We start from the raw sequence: 16,468 nt of genomic DNA on the forward strand, positions 1-16,468 counted from the left end.
GAATCCAGATTTATAGATTCATAGCTGTGCACAAAGCCACCCAACGTACTCATGATAGCTGGTCGTAAATATGAGCACTCCGTGAATAGGTGTTGGGCATTCTCAAGCAGAACCCGGCTATTACAGATGTGACAAGTCCTATGATGCAACAGGATGTTATACTGTGCTCCACAGGTCACCAAAAGAGGAGTTGGTTTATCCTTAATGTTAGTATAAACCATCTAATAGCAGGACTAGGGCACTGTCTCAAATATCTTTGCGCCGTAAGATACAAGTGTGCGACGTTTGCAACCTGTGCATATGCACTCAAAGTTGAGAGGTGTGTATAGTTATTGGTCCAGTCCCAGAGTTTTAATTTTCTTTAAATTATATGTTGCAAGATGGTAAGGTTGGTACTACGTTTAAAGTCTGGCATCCAGCCCATATTCTCATAAACTTTAGCAATTAAATTGTTACATTAATTTCCTTTGGGCAGCATCTCCAGACCTGCAGTCATCCTCATCAAGGCGAGCATTTGGCATTTCGGATTGACATACATTTCTAGGTGCAACATCCCCTGTTTAGTCATTGCATGTGCTTTAAAATATACAAAGCCTAGTTCCAATCTTAGGAACTCAATTGGAGTTGAGGTACGCAATTTGAATGTCCTCTTTCAAAAGTAATCCTCGTTTTTATCGAACCACCGAAAATCAACCATGGCAAGGGCATTAAGGCCGTAGAGTACCATAGGACCCGGGCACTGTCTATAAACAGGCATAATCCCATCAAGTGAGTAGCCTGCTGTGTAATTAGCAAACTTTCCTATCAGGTGGGTCAGGAGTTTTGCTTTTATGCTTTTTGCTTAATTTATATGATGATAGGATCTGGAAGAACTCATTTCCAGTCCCAGATAAGGGTTGTTTTCCACCTTTGCTAATACACCCAAGCTAGTGGTGAAGTCTGGGCATTTGATCTTCTTAGGTGCAATCACCAAGACCTTGATTTTGTCCATGTTAATACATAGGTAGTTAGCCACAGTATGTTCCACGGTCTATCAAACATTGCCTTTGATCCACTGAATGCATGATTAAACAGTACAAGGCTATCCGCATACAACATACAAGGGACATTCTGCCCCCCAACTCTAGGACAACATCCTGCTGCCTGATTAAAGAGCTGAGTGAGGTCTGAAGTATATATGTTGAACAGCAGTGGTGCCAGGGAGGAGCCCTGTTTAATTCCCATATAGGCACACACAGGGAGGTTAATCCACCATGATCGTCCAGTCGCACCTGTACCGACGTACTCAAGAGCCACAAGGGGCACCCCATCATTCCATTTTAGCACTCCGTCAAAAGCCGTCTGGAAGGCCACAAAGATGGTGTACAAAGTAGACCCCCTGGGCGATGCAGCTTCCCTATACAGAGTGTCCATGAGTCTAATGTTATGAGAGGTGCCACACCCCCGGCGGAAGCCTGTCTAAGAGAAACTTAAAATATTAACTTCATCCGCCCAGTGTGGCAAGGCCCCCAACACAAAAGTAGTGAAACGTTTTCCAGTAGAGTCTGAAAGAGATAACAACCTATAATTTTTGTACAAACTGAAGAGAAAATTGGGTGGCTAAAGGTTTGATTGTGCGCTATGCTCACTAAACTTAATTAGGTGCAATGAGCTGCGTGGCGTGTGCCCTTGTACCGGGTAACCACCAATTACTGATAGAAAAAATTGAAAGTTATTATAATGACACACTGAAACGTGCTCTGCCCTGAATTGGTAGCTTATGAAAGAAAAAGTCCAGTCCATGATATGAACGATATAGGTAGATTTAATAAGGTATCTCCACACAGAGTCAGCCGACACGTGTTTCGACCATAGGTCATCCTCAAGGCTGAATTATATACATGTAGTTGAGAAATGATTAGAATTTTCGCTTTGATAGCTCTTCAATACATCCAGATGAGCTGACAAAAATAAATGGGCTCGATCCCCGGACTGAATGAAGTAGGTTAGAAGGTTACCTACTTCTAATCATTTCTCAACTACATGTATATAATTCTGCCTTGAGGACGACCTATGGTCGAAACACGTGTCGGCTGACTCTGTGTGGAGATACCTTATTAAATCTACCTATATCGTTGATGTCATAGACTGAACATTTTCTTTCATAAGCTACCAATTCAGGGCAGAGCGTGTTTCAGTGTGTCATTATCATAACTATAATTTTTGTAGACCTGTATTAACACATCATGTTGCCATGATGTCGCTGTCACCTGTGAGGAACACACTTTATCAGACAGAATTTTCAGAATAGCTGCCCACGTCTTGGGGTTCTGCTTCAGGACTACGTTTGCCCGGCCATTAGGTCCCGGGGTCCTGGAATGATTACGTTTCATGATTTTATTTTCAATTTCTTCTTCACTAATGATCAGGGGCCAACTCCCGTTCAGAAATTGGGGAAGGGAGACCAGCACCATAATCATATTTTGCCAGTGTATATTTTTTATAGAACTCTTCCAACGCTTATGCCAGCCCATATAATTAATTTTTATATGTCTCACCCGTCTGTGCTTCTCCTCAATAGTCCCAATGAACACTTGCACAGCTCTAATTTCTCTGCGCATAATGCGCTTGGTGTCCCGAATATCCCGGTCATAGTTATTCTTGCCTTTGTTACTGGTCAACAATCGCCTCTTAGGGCATTTGCCAGTTTTGGTGGCAAGTTGCTTCAGCCAAACCTCGATCTCATTACAATTCTGGACACCAAGGGAATCTACATCTAGCCACCTTAATGTGAAATTTGAAAGATCAAACCTTAACTCACATACAGTGGCAGCTTCCTCTGCAAAATAGCCAAAACTACATCAAAACGTTCAAAACTATATCAAAACTTTCAGCATGATACATTTTGGCTCCATCGCGGATTAGCTGATTTACACCAAGCAAGTTGTTAATACTGCTGCAGGAGCACTGCCAGAGAACTAACCATTTCTGATTAACCAGAAGAAAAAAAAATATATAGATAGACATAGCAGCTGCTCTAAACACTGGATTTGTTTCCATGCGATCTGTAAGAAGAGCAATAATACGCCAATATTAAAAAGTGGCAGATGCTGTTATCTGATATACCCTCAGAACATTGCACAGAAGAACAGTGCCCTTATTTGATGTGACAGGAGGAGACAGAAGCGTTCTAAGGATGTGCCCTCTAGAACTCTATTTCTAAAGTGCATATATGTTGAATAGCATTGCTATTTTTTTTAGTAAAATTATATTTTGCAAGGCCGTTTTTCGCAAATGCTGTTGTCTCATCTATTTAATACAGCTAGAACTGTGCCACACACCATCCATTTCGAGGGGAGACTTCAAAAGACCTGATCTGCCCATTCTGACCCCACAACGACCTCTAGTGTACCTTTTTTTATGCTTGCTTTTTTAATAATTTGGCAAAAAGCATGTGCAGTTCCATGCCATCTAGTCCGGTGAGAAACTCCCGCACAGCACCCACTGCCCATTTGCCCAGCACTTTGCTCTCAAAATGGCTGTCATTCATCTGTTTTGCTCCTTTTAAAAAACCTCTAGTGCACTTACTTCTACATGTTGGCCCTTGATCCGGCACAATATTGGACCTAATTCAGAAAGTGTTTTTCAATGGGTGAATCCCACATTGAAAATCGCTTTTGAATCTGGCCTGTTGTGTATGTTGATGAATTGTTTACTTTTCCTTGCCATTGTGTTTTGCGCATTCATTTGTGTCTGTGATTCCTGTTCCCCCAAGTTCCTTCACTCGAGTAAGGTACTTAGGGCCAAAAGTCTGCACTACTTAGTGTGTTTATTTTTTTATTTCATTAGGCCCATTTAGCATGGTGCAATGAGCACTTCTGCAGTGCAAACTGACTTTGCTCTGCAAAAGTACACTTTGTACCACTCTGTGAATTTGCACCGGTTCAACGTGTTTGTTGGCAATGCAAAGTCACTTTGCAATGCGCTAAACGTACCATAAATTAGTCCCTCTGAGGTAAGGGCATATGCAAACATTTACAACATTCACCATTTTGAAAGTCACAGCACCCATTACTATTGAAATAAATGGAGATCAATTTAGCATGGTGCAAAGAGTGCTTTTCCAGTGCAAAGTTACTTTGTACCGCAAAAATACACTTTGCACTGCTCTGTGAATTATGCCCAGTTCAGCGTCTTTGTCGGCACTGTAAAGTAACAATTAGCATCGCTCTGCAACGTTCCAGGAATTAGTCCCAACGTGTTATTTTCGGAGTAATGACAAACTCCCTACGATTCTGTGAATCTCACATAGACGCATGTATGACAGAATGGAATCCCCACATACCTTTCTGATGCCTTCAGAGGGGTTGGACACGCAGTTGTCTACACCGTTGTTCTTGCTGATTGTTCGCCAGAGCTCGGAGAAGGTGCTGTCCTGTTCCAAGGGGTTTGTTCCCTTTGCTTTGAAGTACTCGTAGACCGAAGAGTCCCTCACTGTGCCATAAGACAAGTCCATTTGTTTGGCGAGATCTTGAAATGTTCTGAAACCAAAGATATTGTCAGTCAGTCAAACATATTTATTCGAATTTTTAAAAAAAAATCATCAAGCAAACAGATAAAACAAATACATACAATCAATACAAATTTACAATTCTTGTGAAAAAAAAGACTAGTGCTTATGATGTTAAAATAAGGCATACAAATAAAGTTGAGCAATGAAAAATTCACATTTAGGATCCTATTTGAACAGGGACACAATAGGATTAGTAAGCGCAAAATATCCCCTGTATATATGATTCATACTTTGCTTTCGTCTCCCTGGAGCCTCAACAGATTTTTCCTAAAATACATAGCTCTTTTTAAAAATGTGAGCAAAGCCCACGCAGTAAAAACAGTATCAGCACTGAGTAAAAAGATGAGTGCAGCTTTATAGTGGCGTATCCCAGTTTTCCTTAGGACAGGTAGCAGAGTTACCCTGCGAATACCTGCGTAACGCGGGCAGAAAAACATTAAATTAGCTAAATCTTCCAGCTGATATCCACAAACTGGAAACCAAAGATATAAAGAATGAAAGAATCATTCAGGCGGCAGAGTTGTTGCTATTTCTTTTTTCGGAAGCAAGGTTAAGAGCTCTAAAGCCTACTCAATTATGGCCACGCATACTTCGCATCTTAGGAACCAAGTACACAAGATTGAAATCTAAATGTTATACATCTTCTTAACTTACTCAGGCGACATAAAGGGTATTGTCAAAGGGATGAATTTAGGAAATATACAATGGAAGAGATCTAAAAGCAAATAATATTGTCCTGGTTGAACCCTTAAGAATTTGTTTTCTGTATGACAGACAGTGAATAAAGGCATACCTTACACACAGTATACATTTATCAACATGTAATGTTCACGGGAGTGTTCTCAACGTTTACATTAAACATGTATAGCATACAGGACACTGGGGAACAAGTTCGACCTAAAGCAAGTTGGAGGTGGGGAAAGGGATGAGGGCGGATACATTTCAAGCATAGGTATATTGGGAAGATTTTGGGGAGTGTGGGGCATTAGGAGATCCCCAGGTATTTTGAGTACAATTGTTTTAATGAGGCAAAACGAAAATCACCCAATCTTTCCTTTCCGTGGTTTACAAATATAAGTTCTGCAACTGAAGGCTCAGTGGTTGTTAAGGGGCCACGAAGAGCATCACCTCCTAATCCTACATATCTCCACGCATGTGTGACTGAAAATAGTGAGATGTAATAATCATATGTGACTGAAAAGCTGGTTCCTGTGGTCCATGCAAGAACCGGCGCGCAGGTGTGGCACTCTACTAAAGTTCATAGCGAACTGCCTGAAGCATTCTTATTAAATTCATCATTTTAAGTCTAACCCAATCAACTTGTGTAGAGCACAAAAGTCCACTTTGGGGGTATGAGCATTGCATGCTACCACCATCGGAGCTCCTGCTTGCAAAAGTTGTGTTTTATAAAGATTCCACTAAATAATACAATATCGTATGACATTCACAATTATGTAGGGAGCACCACATTGCACAAAAATAAACAGAGAAGAAAGACCAAAACCAAATAACTAAGGAGCCACAAATGAAAGCAACTAATGCCGGTTTTAGTAGTGGTGCAACTTGTGCCAGCGTAATATGAGGTAAACTAAAAAAAAAACATTTAAAACATTTTTTTCACACTGCTAAATATTTTACCATGTCCTATTTCCAGTTTTTCCAGACAGCCCACCAATGTTTAGGGAAACATTTTAATGTTCGCATTTCTCACACACCATTTATAACATGGACATCTAAGTATAAACCACACCAAGCAACACTGCTAGGTCTGGAAGAGATCTGAGACTATGCTAATGCCGGGATTCGGGGCTAGCTAGTCTTTTGGTTGTAGCTCCTGAGCTTCTATCCGGGGCTACAACCAAAAGACCTGGGACTATAGCCCCCTCAGATCCCCCCTAGCAACGTCTCCTAGCAACAGTAAATAGATGTCTGCAGTCAGTAGTATCTATTTTATAGATTCTAAGCTACAGCTCTGTGGGTGGGCACTTCTTTCTAAATGACGCACCTACGCATGTACTGACATACAAATGGCATACTCCTTCTAGATGAATGGGTGCAACTGTATCATTTACACGTGTGCAATTTGTTCCATTTGATGAGGCAGATTTTTTTACCATAATTTGTCATTTACTCCAAGTTATATATCTGTAAAAATAAAAGTCAAACATTGTTTTGTGAATCAGGTGGATGTTCTTTTGTGACTCTTAGATATCTTAGCCTGCCACACTTTAGAGATTCTTTTTCAGACGTAATACACACGTGAATCTGCCTCTTCCTCTGGTCCACAAAACAAGGGGCCTCATTACGAGGCATTATTTATTTTTTTCGGCACCCAGGAATGGGCAATTACCGGGTCATTACAGCCTTGCTGGACACGGTAATTGTCCATACCTGGGCACCGGAAAATATTCTTCCCCATTCCCATTGAGCCTGAAAAGGGCTCAATGGGAATGGGGAAGACGGATGCACCGGAACTGTTATCAACGGTGCCGGTGCATCCGACATGCTCTGCTCGCGGGGGCAGATACGGCCGCCAGGTCAGACCTAGCGGCCACAATGGCACCCGCAAGCAGAACTCGTAGTTTGGCAGTCTGGGAACTATGGTACTGGCATGCTTACCGGTACCATAGTTCCCGGACCGGCAAACTCATAATGAGGCCCGATGCATTTGTAACCGCCTGTGTTTTTAACTTTGTGCCTACACAAATGCATACAATATCATATATTGAGATTCTGATTGATTGTGCCAGCTTTTAAACATGCATGCATCTGTGGCAAGTCATTTCCTATACAGACAGCCCGAAATTGGGACACTCTTCCAGATGTTCGGCGCTTATACTGTCATCTATTCACTTTTCGGAAACAACTAAAAACACATTGGTTTGCACAGTGCTAATTAAATACCTTCTTTAAATTACATTTCACACCACACAGCATTGTATACCTGCCTAATTTTGCAAATCCCTCTACAGTGCCAAGAGGCCGAATTACTGCAACCGAGTGTACGCTACGTATGCCATGAACAGAAATAATGTTAGTTGGCATAAACAAGCATGGAAAGGTTGCATCAGGCTTGTTCGCATCTAATGCATTTTAGAGCTTTCTGTATTAGAAACATGTATTCTCACTTAGTTTGTGAGTGTATGTATGTGTTGTTGGTTCTGAACGAGGTCTGTGGGAAGCATTTCACAAGCCTCATTCTGACCCTACCGGTTCAGAAACAAGGGTTCCGGTAAGTTTACCGACACCGTTTATTCCGGACCGGCATATTACAGGTCTGCCTGCCGGAGCCACCGTGCCCAACAGGTCTGACCCAGCCAGGCACAGCAGCCACAGTAGGCAGACCCGTCACAAAAGCACTGGCACTGTTAAAAATGGTGCCAGTGCTTCTGTGTCCCCATTCCCATAGAGTCCTGTAGGACTCTATGCGAATGGGGAACAACATTTTACCGGCGCCTGTCTTTCCGGGACGCCGGGGTTGTAATCTCCTGGTGGCACCGGGAAGTTAGGCGTCGTTAAATATTTATTAGTCCGGTGGCAACCCGCCCATAGCACCAGCACGATTACCACCGACCCGTAATGAGGCCCCATGTGTAATTAAAGATCCCACATTCACCCACCCCTCCCCGTCACAGAATCCCTTGGCACTGGGAGTGATTTACAAAGGGTTTTCAAACGGGAATGCGTCATCATAAATATCAATGGGTCTTATTTAAGCAACCTGAAGTCAAACACAGATTCCTGTAGTGTATGCCTTAGTCTCAATGAGGAAGTCGAATGGTGAATGGCACAAATTGATAGATTGACACACCAGAAATGTTCTCTTAGTATTACTACATGGCTCACACATTTCCCTGGCCTCCATATTGGGTGCGGATCTATATATGGCCTACGACTAATGAGATGTTACCTGTTCAACAGTTTACTGGAGAAAGGTGACTTGGTGTAACAGATATGAAGTGCATCTTTGTGATTTGATCGCCAACGAGTTCACTGGAGTTGAGGCTATAATGGTAAGTGGATTCATTTTGAGGAGAAATGACTTGTTTATTACAGTTAGGCAAGGGATTATTGGAATGATTAATCCTGTGTTGTATAGTGACTAAATGGAGCTTGTTTTTCTTATATGTTGCTTCCTTGTAATGGGCAAAACTGTTCTCATTATTCACTTCAGAATGGAGGCCAGGGTAATTTATGTTCTAGACAAGCATCAAAGGGGCATGGAAACCAAAGAAGGACCATGCAGCACTGGACTGGCATGGCGGAGCTGCCGGCTCGCAGTTTCATTAACACGCTCAGACGTGATGTGGTGTAGTGAAAGCTGCCAATGAGCCCGATGACAGACTCGATTGAATAGGTACATTATGTGTAGATTGTTTACTATTCATTTGGTTGATAATACCAGAGGGTTTTTAAATTGTATTACTTACAGTGTTTCTTCTTGGGTGTAGGATACATGTAATGACTGGAGGAGCATAGGAAATCCAGCATTATTTTCATCGATCTGGGCTGGAAGGTCTGTTTGCATGCATTGATTGACAATGGTACTTTTGCATCGACAACACGGTATAGTCAGTGGTTCTAAGTGGTTTCCTTGATGTGTTTGGTTACAGAGGTACTATTCTTTATATTTTGATTAAAATGGGGAGGTTTTTTCCATTCTGGAAAATTTAGACTTCAAGAAAAGAGCCCTGATATTGCAATTTACTTCTTAAATCCGTGGGAAACACTCCAATTACGTAAAAATAGAAAGGTATGGCTTACACTTATGTTTTAAGGTCATCAAATTAATTTACACTTAGATGACACCCTTTTTTAATTGGATTTTAGGATTTGCTGTTTCACTCTCTTAGGGTCTGGTTTGTGTAGTCAGGAAATGTGGACTCAGATGGTTTTTGGATTGGGTCTGATAGAGATCAGTGAATGATTTCTAGGTTTATATACAAATATATATTTTGTTCTCATCTTGAGAGCTGTGGGTCTGCACGGCTGAACGTCATTAGAGTGAAGCAGTTTGGGTTCTACATTTTTAGATGCACTATTTATAATTGCATTTGTGGCTCATTCAGTGGGATGCAAGGCCACACTTGTGATAAAAAAAGTAATAAGTAACTCGGGTGTAGTGATAATCATGTTGCTCTATTTGGATTTATATCAATTATATATCTGTTGGTTTGTGTTGCAGATTGGGTACTCCCCATGTTTTTAGACTCCAAACCGATAATGTATCAAGTATTTTTGACCCATCACTTTACAACAATTTGATATGAACCCTAGATTAATGTCTAGCATTGTAGTCTGGTTCTACAAAAAATGTGATTCGGCCCCTGATGAATGTTCACTATACCACACATTAAGAGCAGAAACATAACATGTTATGTTGGGCATGTATGCCTACAATAGGGTATGCTGTTAGGAGTTAAGTTCTGTTCACAGAAGACTTGATTGTTAATTTCTCTGAATTTTTAAGGAATTATATTTGCTTATTTTGTCATCTTTTAATATGGTTGTGAAGAGTGAATGACTTGGTGCTTGATTGATTTTGGTAGGCACAGTTTGGTAGTGAAAGAGATTTTGCAGCACTAGGTGTATTTGTTGTTGATTTGATTTTGAACTATTTATGCTGATTCCTTGATCCCAACATTTCTTGTAATGTTCATATTTTGATCAAGTCTAAAACTGATTTATATTTTTAATTTTTGTTTGGGCGTCCATATTTCCGCACACTTTAACTTTGATCCAGGCTTTATTTGTGTTTTTGGATGTGTGTTTTCAGCAACAAAACATTTGAGCTGGGTGTAAGGATCTGGTCTTATTCTGCATCCTAATGGAATCTGCAGTGAGTGTCATGATTGACAATGGAATGTTACTGGTTAGAATGTTTATGTGTGACTGGTGTTCTCTTGAGGGAGTTGAGAGATGTAACCTGAGAGAGAGGATGCTGGTGTTTATCTATGAGATCTGGACTTTACCACCTGATGAATAATGACTCTAGAAACTGGATGTTGTGCTTGGAAACTGATTAAAGAAGTTACTAATCCACACCTTGATGTCAGAGTCATTTTGCTAAAACACAGCACTCCACACTGGGCTTTCATCATGACTGATGTTATCATTTCTACTGATGATCACCCAGTCATGGATATATTTGTCAACAAGACAAATGTATGAACCTCTAAAATATGGACCATGCCTGAAGACATTTCAAATGGAGTCTAAATGAAAAGCTTTAGGCAGCCTCCTACAGTAGCTTCCAGTAATCATGACTGGGGCACTGTGACATTTGCACCACTCACATGTGACTAGGAATACCCTGCCATTCGCTGGCAAATGGATGTTAGAAGAGTGATGAAGGACATATTTTGGAAAGGGCTGGTTGTGCCATCCTGAATGTAATTTAGAAAAATGTGAATATTACATGTTTGAATCAGCTGTAATGATTCAAGTCGATGGAATGCATTTGTTGGCTTATCCTGACTTGAAATTGAACCTTATTCTTTCAAAATCTCTATGGCTTTGGTGAATTTCAAGACTCCAATGCACATATTAAAATATGGAATACAAGACATCACTTCCTGCCTCGATCAATGGACTTGCAGACAAGGCAGAGAATGACATCTATGGATGCTGGTTAGTTCAAATTGTGTCATATTGGTTAGAGCTAGTAATAAAGCAACTGCAAGGCAGACTTGATGAGCTGTAGCCATTTCGATATGGTTCAATCTAATCGGTGGCTACTGGCTTGAATCGCGTTGAAAGAGCGCAAACTAATGAAGTCACTAGAGGACATTCTTTATGATTGTAATCAAATTGGAAACGCTTGAGCCACTTGGTATACATTTGCTTAAATTGTATAGAGTTGGTCAGAGCTTGGCCGGTGAAATGTTGTAACATCTGGTGTGTTCCCCTTTAGCTGCAACTCCAACGCCTGTTTTCCATTATATTGCTCACTTGGATCAGTGACTTGGGGCAAAATCTATACTACACGTCTTTCAAAGTTGAACTGCCTCTTGGCATTACCCAACATGTTTGTCGTTTTGTTTTATTGAGATAGATTACAAGCATATAACTGAAATGAATGTGCTGCATTTAAAATGGCAACATTTTAGCAAAGACTGGCAAGATGAAGCACACAAATAATGTGTTATGGGGCTTTTCCTTAATCTCCCTGTTTATGTTTGTCAATAATTGCACTGATGTGAAACTCATGCCAGAGCAGTGACTGCATTTTCAATTTTAGAGAGCATAAACTAGACTGCTGAACCATCAACAGAGATACATGTATTTCGTTCTTCTTCTACCTCTTGTGCCAAGTAGCATTTTGTTTGAGCAGAGTGGGACTTGTAGTCTGTCTTCTCTTTCTATGGTTTGTTCCTGGAAATACTGCCCTCCTGAGCATAAGCGTTTGGCTTGAACAAAGTGTGAGTATGACATGTCTGCAGAGGTATGTTCTTTTTGCACGGCAGCTTGCCAGCAGCACCTGCTGCAATGTTGCCATAGGGCAGTGGTATTCAAGTGTTTTTTATTCTGTGACCCCCTTGAGCAAACATATTGTTGCCAAGCCTCCACTTGGGTAAAACATTCTTACTGATGCCACATTTGCCTATATTTTCTATTAAAATCAGTCAGCATAGTCACCTCTTGAAGAAATCTGTGCATTCCAGACATCATGTGGGCCCTCCTGGGGGTCCAGTCACACCGTTTGAAGACCACTGACCTAGGGATAGAGACGGTGCAGTCAGTGCCCCCAGTCCCTAATCACCCTCCCCCAGTGCCCGCTAGCCAAAAGCTATCAATGGCAAAAGGAAATTACATAGCAGTGGGCCCAACGAAAACGGTGGCTCCCTTCGCCACATCACCAGGTTTACCACAGTTCAATTGATTTGAATAAAGTAAATGGAAACTCTACATTATCCTTATTTTGTCTCACTGCATCTACCACACGAGGGCCCATTTGCAAATAGGACATTAGGACTAGGAAATACAACAAAGCAATCCGCAAGTGAGGAGTGAGCTGAGAGGAGAGTAGGGTAGTTGTGATAGCTTTAGCAATGAGTATTATCACTGGGAAGCAGAGTGAGCAGCAGGGGAGGGAAGTACAGTGACCCAAGGAAACTAGGTAGAGTAGAAACAGGCTAATGGGTATCATCAACCTGTAGTGAAATGCAGATCAGTGGTATGGGAAACAGGGAATCATGGGCAGCAATGAATGTATTGATTGAAGTAGAGTATCGAGAGCACCTCAGCATGGAGCACATCTGCAATACATCAACTGAGTTGAGAAAGAGAAGGGAAAGAGAGAACGAGAGAGAGAAGGGAGTGATTGAGAAGGAGGGAGTGAGAAAGTGGAGGAGGGAGAGAGAGATGGGGAGAGAGAGAGAAAGAGAGACAGAGATGCTTTTAAAAACGAGAACATTATAAATCAGTTAGGAATGAGATACAGCTCATAACACGTCGCAAACACAACTACGCTCAGTATGTAGTGAGGTGAGCTACTGACACACCGTATGACCTCTCCCTCAAAGAGGACAGAGATAAAAACAGTCACCACAAAATGCATAAGAGCTGTTGCTGTAGCATGAAACAGAAACCGGTAAACACACAGGACCAAAGGGAAGACTGTCATAAATCAAGGAGGGGTACTGATTGTAGCGCTGAGCACACTAACAGTGCTGAGCTGTTAGATTAAGGTGGGAAGGAGAGATTACTGACTTAATGAAGGCATTAGTAAATACAGTTGTAAGGTGCAATATTGAGCTGACCTGACTCTAAGCTCCTTGTGCTGGAGCTAGCATTATAATGTACGAAAAGTATGTGGACACTAAAATTGTCAGTTTATCCTGAGGATGGCTACTGGACCAACCCGACAAACAGAAACTGAAGAACAGTCAACAATGAGTGAGTAAGTGGCATTGCACATATACACACCATCAGGCCATAAGTGATGTCATTGAATGGCGACCAAGTGACTGCAAGTTCCCCAATCAGATATATACTGATCCAGGGCCACAAAAAATGCCAGTCAAGGGAGAGCAAAGGGTATCCACTCATGAGCATGTACGGTCATCTTTTAGCCCACGGTCCAGTTTTAGCCCACTCTACGTTTTACATTGGAGAAATACCCATTTGCATACTGGTCTGGTCCTGCCTAGAACAGTCTAGCTCCAAAATGTTATTCAATTGTCTTCTGAGCAAGTGTATCAACAGCAACCACAGACACACATCTCTGTCTTGTCGGGTGTCATCAGTGAGATGAAGCATGACGTAGTGTCTCTCTGGCAAGAGAGTGCAGGAGGGCCACATTTGGGTGACATTTCATTGCTTACAATAAGAGCTCACGTGTTTCTAAATTATATTTACATGTGAAAGCATTTTGGGCTAACTTGATTGCAGACCCTCTTCTTAAGAGGGTATCTTCACATACAATATGTTACAAAAGCTGTGCTCATTTTCAGAAGGTGGGCCCTCACATTTGTGGCTAAAAGTCTTTGAGTTTAATTTTAAGATTTGAGGGTAATCCAGACATGGGCCCCTTCTCGCTGTGCCCATAGAGACAGAACGTTTTGTCTAGAGTTCCTGTTTGTACTGTTGTTCACAGTAGAATTCAACCAGAATGTTGGCGGTTGACTGTCTTTGTTGGTTCAACCAAATTGATATGCAAAAACGAATTTGTGCACTAGGAACAAAGCTGTGTTGGTACTCAGTGTAGGGGCTCCCACATGTTTCACTAATTGTGGTAGACTTGATTTCCCCCACCAAGTTATTAAGAGTCCAAAGTGGTTACCTTCTTCTCTATACCTAGTGTGACACAGTTTCAATTTGCTTTTGAAGCCCAATGAGGAAACCATGCATGGTTGGGTATACTGTTGCTAATCTTGTTCTGAAAAGGGTTGCCTAATATGTTGGTGCTAGACTGCTGATATGAGTGGGAACAGACTTATATGCAAATTGATTTTCTCTCAGGTATAGAACGGTGGGCTAAAATGTGATTGTAGACCATCCCGAGCAAGCAAATTCCCATAGTGCAAGACATTTCAGCTGTGTTCATTCTCACTACAGGAGCTCTCATGTGTGTGGCTAATGTTGGTCCAAACAGAGCAACTGTAACATCTGTTCTCATTATCAAAGAGGACATCCACAAAGCCCTAGATTGCAACCAACAGGCGCTATTGATTCTCCTAGATCGTGCCACTCTCCAGCAACAGACAGAGCTCATGGTGGCAATTTCTCGGTCAGCTCTGACATGCCTGATCTCATTGCTTAACGACATGCAGTCCTTCATGACACTGGCCCACCTACAATACAGACATTTGCCAGATTGTGAAGAGTCCCACATGGATATTCCCTAACCCCATGGTTTTGGAATGTCTACCATAAACCTCAAACTCCACCATGAAATCGTTCACAGTGCCTTTCCAAGTCTTAGCTGAGGCCTAAATACTACCAGTCTACTGGATAATGACAAGGGCCATCATCCATACTTCACTGTGGTCCTCCAACAATTCGTAGATTGGACGGCCAGCGGTTACCTCTGTGTCCATGTGACCGGATCAGAGATCCTTCTATATGCAGCAGAATCAAACACAAGTCTAGTGTTCTCCACGGACGTAAGCCTGCAATTTGAAATTTAGGGTTTTTTTGACTAAGAGTGGCATGCCACGAATATTATACGCCCTACTTTCTCACCCTTTTTCCTCCTGCCTTTGCACAGTTAGCACACTAAAGTAGCTGCTGGTTTAGTGTGGATCTTTAAACCTCCCAAATTAAATGAATAAACACACAAACAACTGCATGAACCAATCCCAGGTAAAGGCCATTGATAGCTATTAATGAAGGGAACGCAAGTGACACTGAGCTGCCTCCACAACCACATATACATTTTAGGGCCTCAGGAAAAGTCAGTAAATGGGATCAAGGATGGTTGGCTACCTCAATCTATACACGAAAGAAGGATAGAAGGAAAGAGAGACACAAAGAAAGACAGAAAGAGAGAAAAAGGCAGAGAGAATAAGAAATAGAAGAAGGAAAGAGATAAAGAGAGAGAGAACGAAAGGGAGAGAGAAAGAAAGAAGAGAAAGAAAAGAAAGAAAGAAAGAAAGAAAGAAAGAAAGAAAGAAAGAAAGAAAGAAAGAAAGAAAGAAAGAAAGAAAGAAAGAAAGAAAGAAAGAAAGAAAGAAAGAAAGAAAGAAAGAAAGAAAGAAAAATAAAGATGAATTAATGATTTAGGGGCAGTGCCGAATACCATGTTTACGGACTCTACCTCTCCGTTGAATATTTAAATTTAATTGTCTGTATTTTCTTGCAGCATAGGCCATTTGCAGCTGTATGTTTCTGGGACTGCCATATTGTTTATATTTTTATTGTAGGGTGATATAATGGGTGTTTGTGTGGAATATGCATTTTCTTAAAGAATTATAATAATGTTATAAAAAAAACACACAAAGATTGAGCCCAGCAAACAATCCCCAATCATCTCATGCGAGGCATTCTAATCAATCCACATCGAGATGAGTAATGGATACTGGGAACATGAAATGTCTTCAAACATTTGAGATGACAGGCCTTTTAACCAAGGATATGCAGATTAGTTACTGTTCTATCCAAATTAAATGTGGAATTCGTTTAATGGCAAGACTTGAAATATGGCCTGGCAGTAAATGTAAACAACTGCTGGGCTTTGGTTTAATTTCCAAATGGGGACACTAGAGTATGGTGTTGAAGACTTGAAAATATCGCATCTTGAGTCCATCAGCTACTCGAACAGCTTTCAATGCTCATTAAAATGCATTGTAGCTGAAACTCAGAATTCTATCAAAAATATCCCTATTATCATTAAATATTAATATCTAATTGCAGCTAGTTTCTGCTTTGCTTCAAGGGGCCCAAGAGCTGTTTTAAATTTATTTTTTGAGGGAA

The 16,468-nt window shown here is 41.2% G+C and overlaps 1 protein-coding gene across 6 annotated transcripts in view; it reads right to left on the bottom strand.

Moving 5' to 3' along the window:
* GRID1 (glutamate ionotropic receptor delta type subunit 1) overlaps nt 1–16,468 on the bottom strand; it is a 3,001,620-nt gene that overhangs the window by 362,623 nt on the left and 2,622,529 nt on the right. For all 6 annotated transcript variants that reach the window (XR_011268624.1, XR_011268625.1, XM_069610763.1 and 3 more), the window contains exon 13: nt 4,325–4,520. Coding sequence is in view for 4 of the 6 variants with exons in the window: in XM_069610763.1 (XP_069466864.1) it covers nt 4,325–4,520 (196 nt within the window). In the remaining 2 variants the exon portion in view is untranslated. The remainder of the gene's footprint in view (nt 1–4,324; nt 4,521–16,468) is intronic.

This window comes from Ambystoma mexicanum, chromosome 8 (genome assembly GCF_040938575.1).
Source record: "Ambystoma mexicanum isolate Mex_15411 chromosome 8, UKY_AmexF1_1, whole genome shotgun sequence".
NCBI lineage: Eukaryota > Metazoa > Chordata > Amphibia > Caudata > Ambystomatidae > Ambystoma > Ambystoma mexicanum.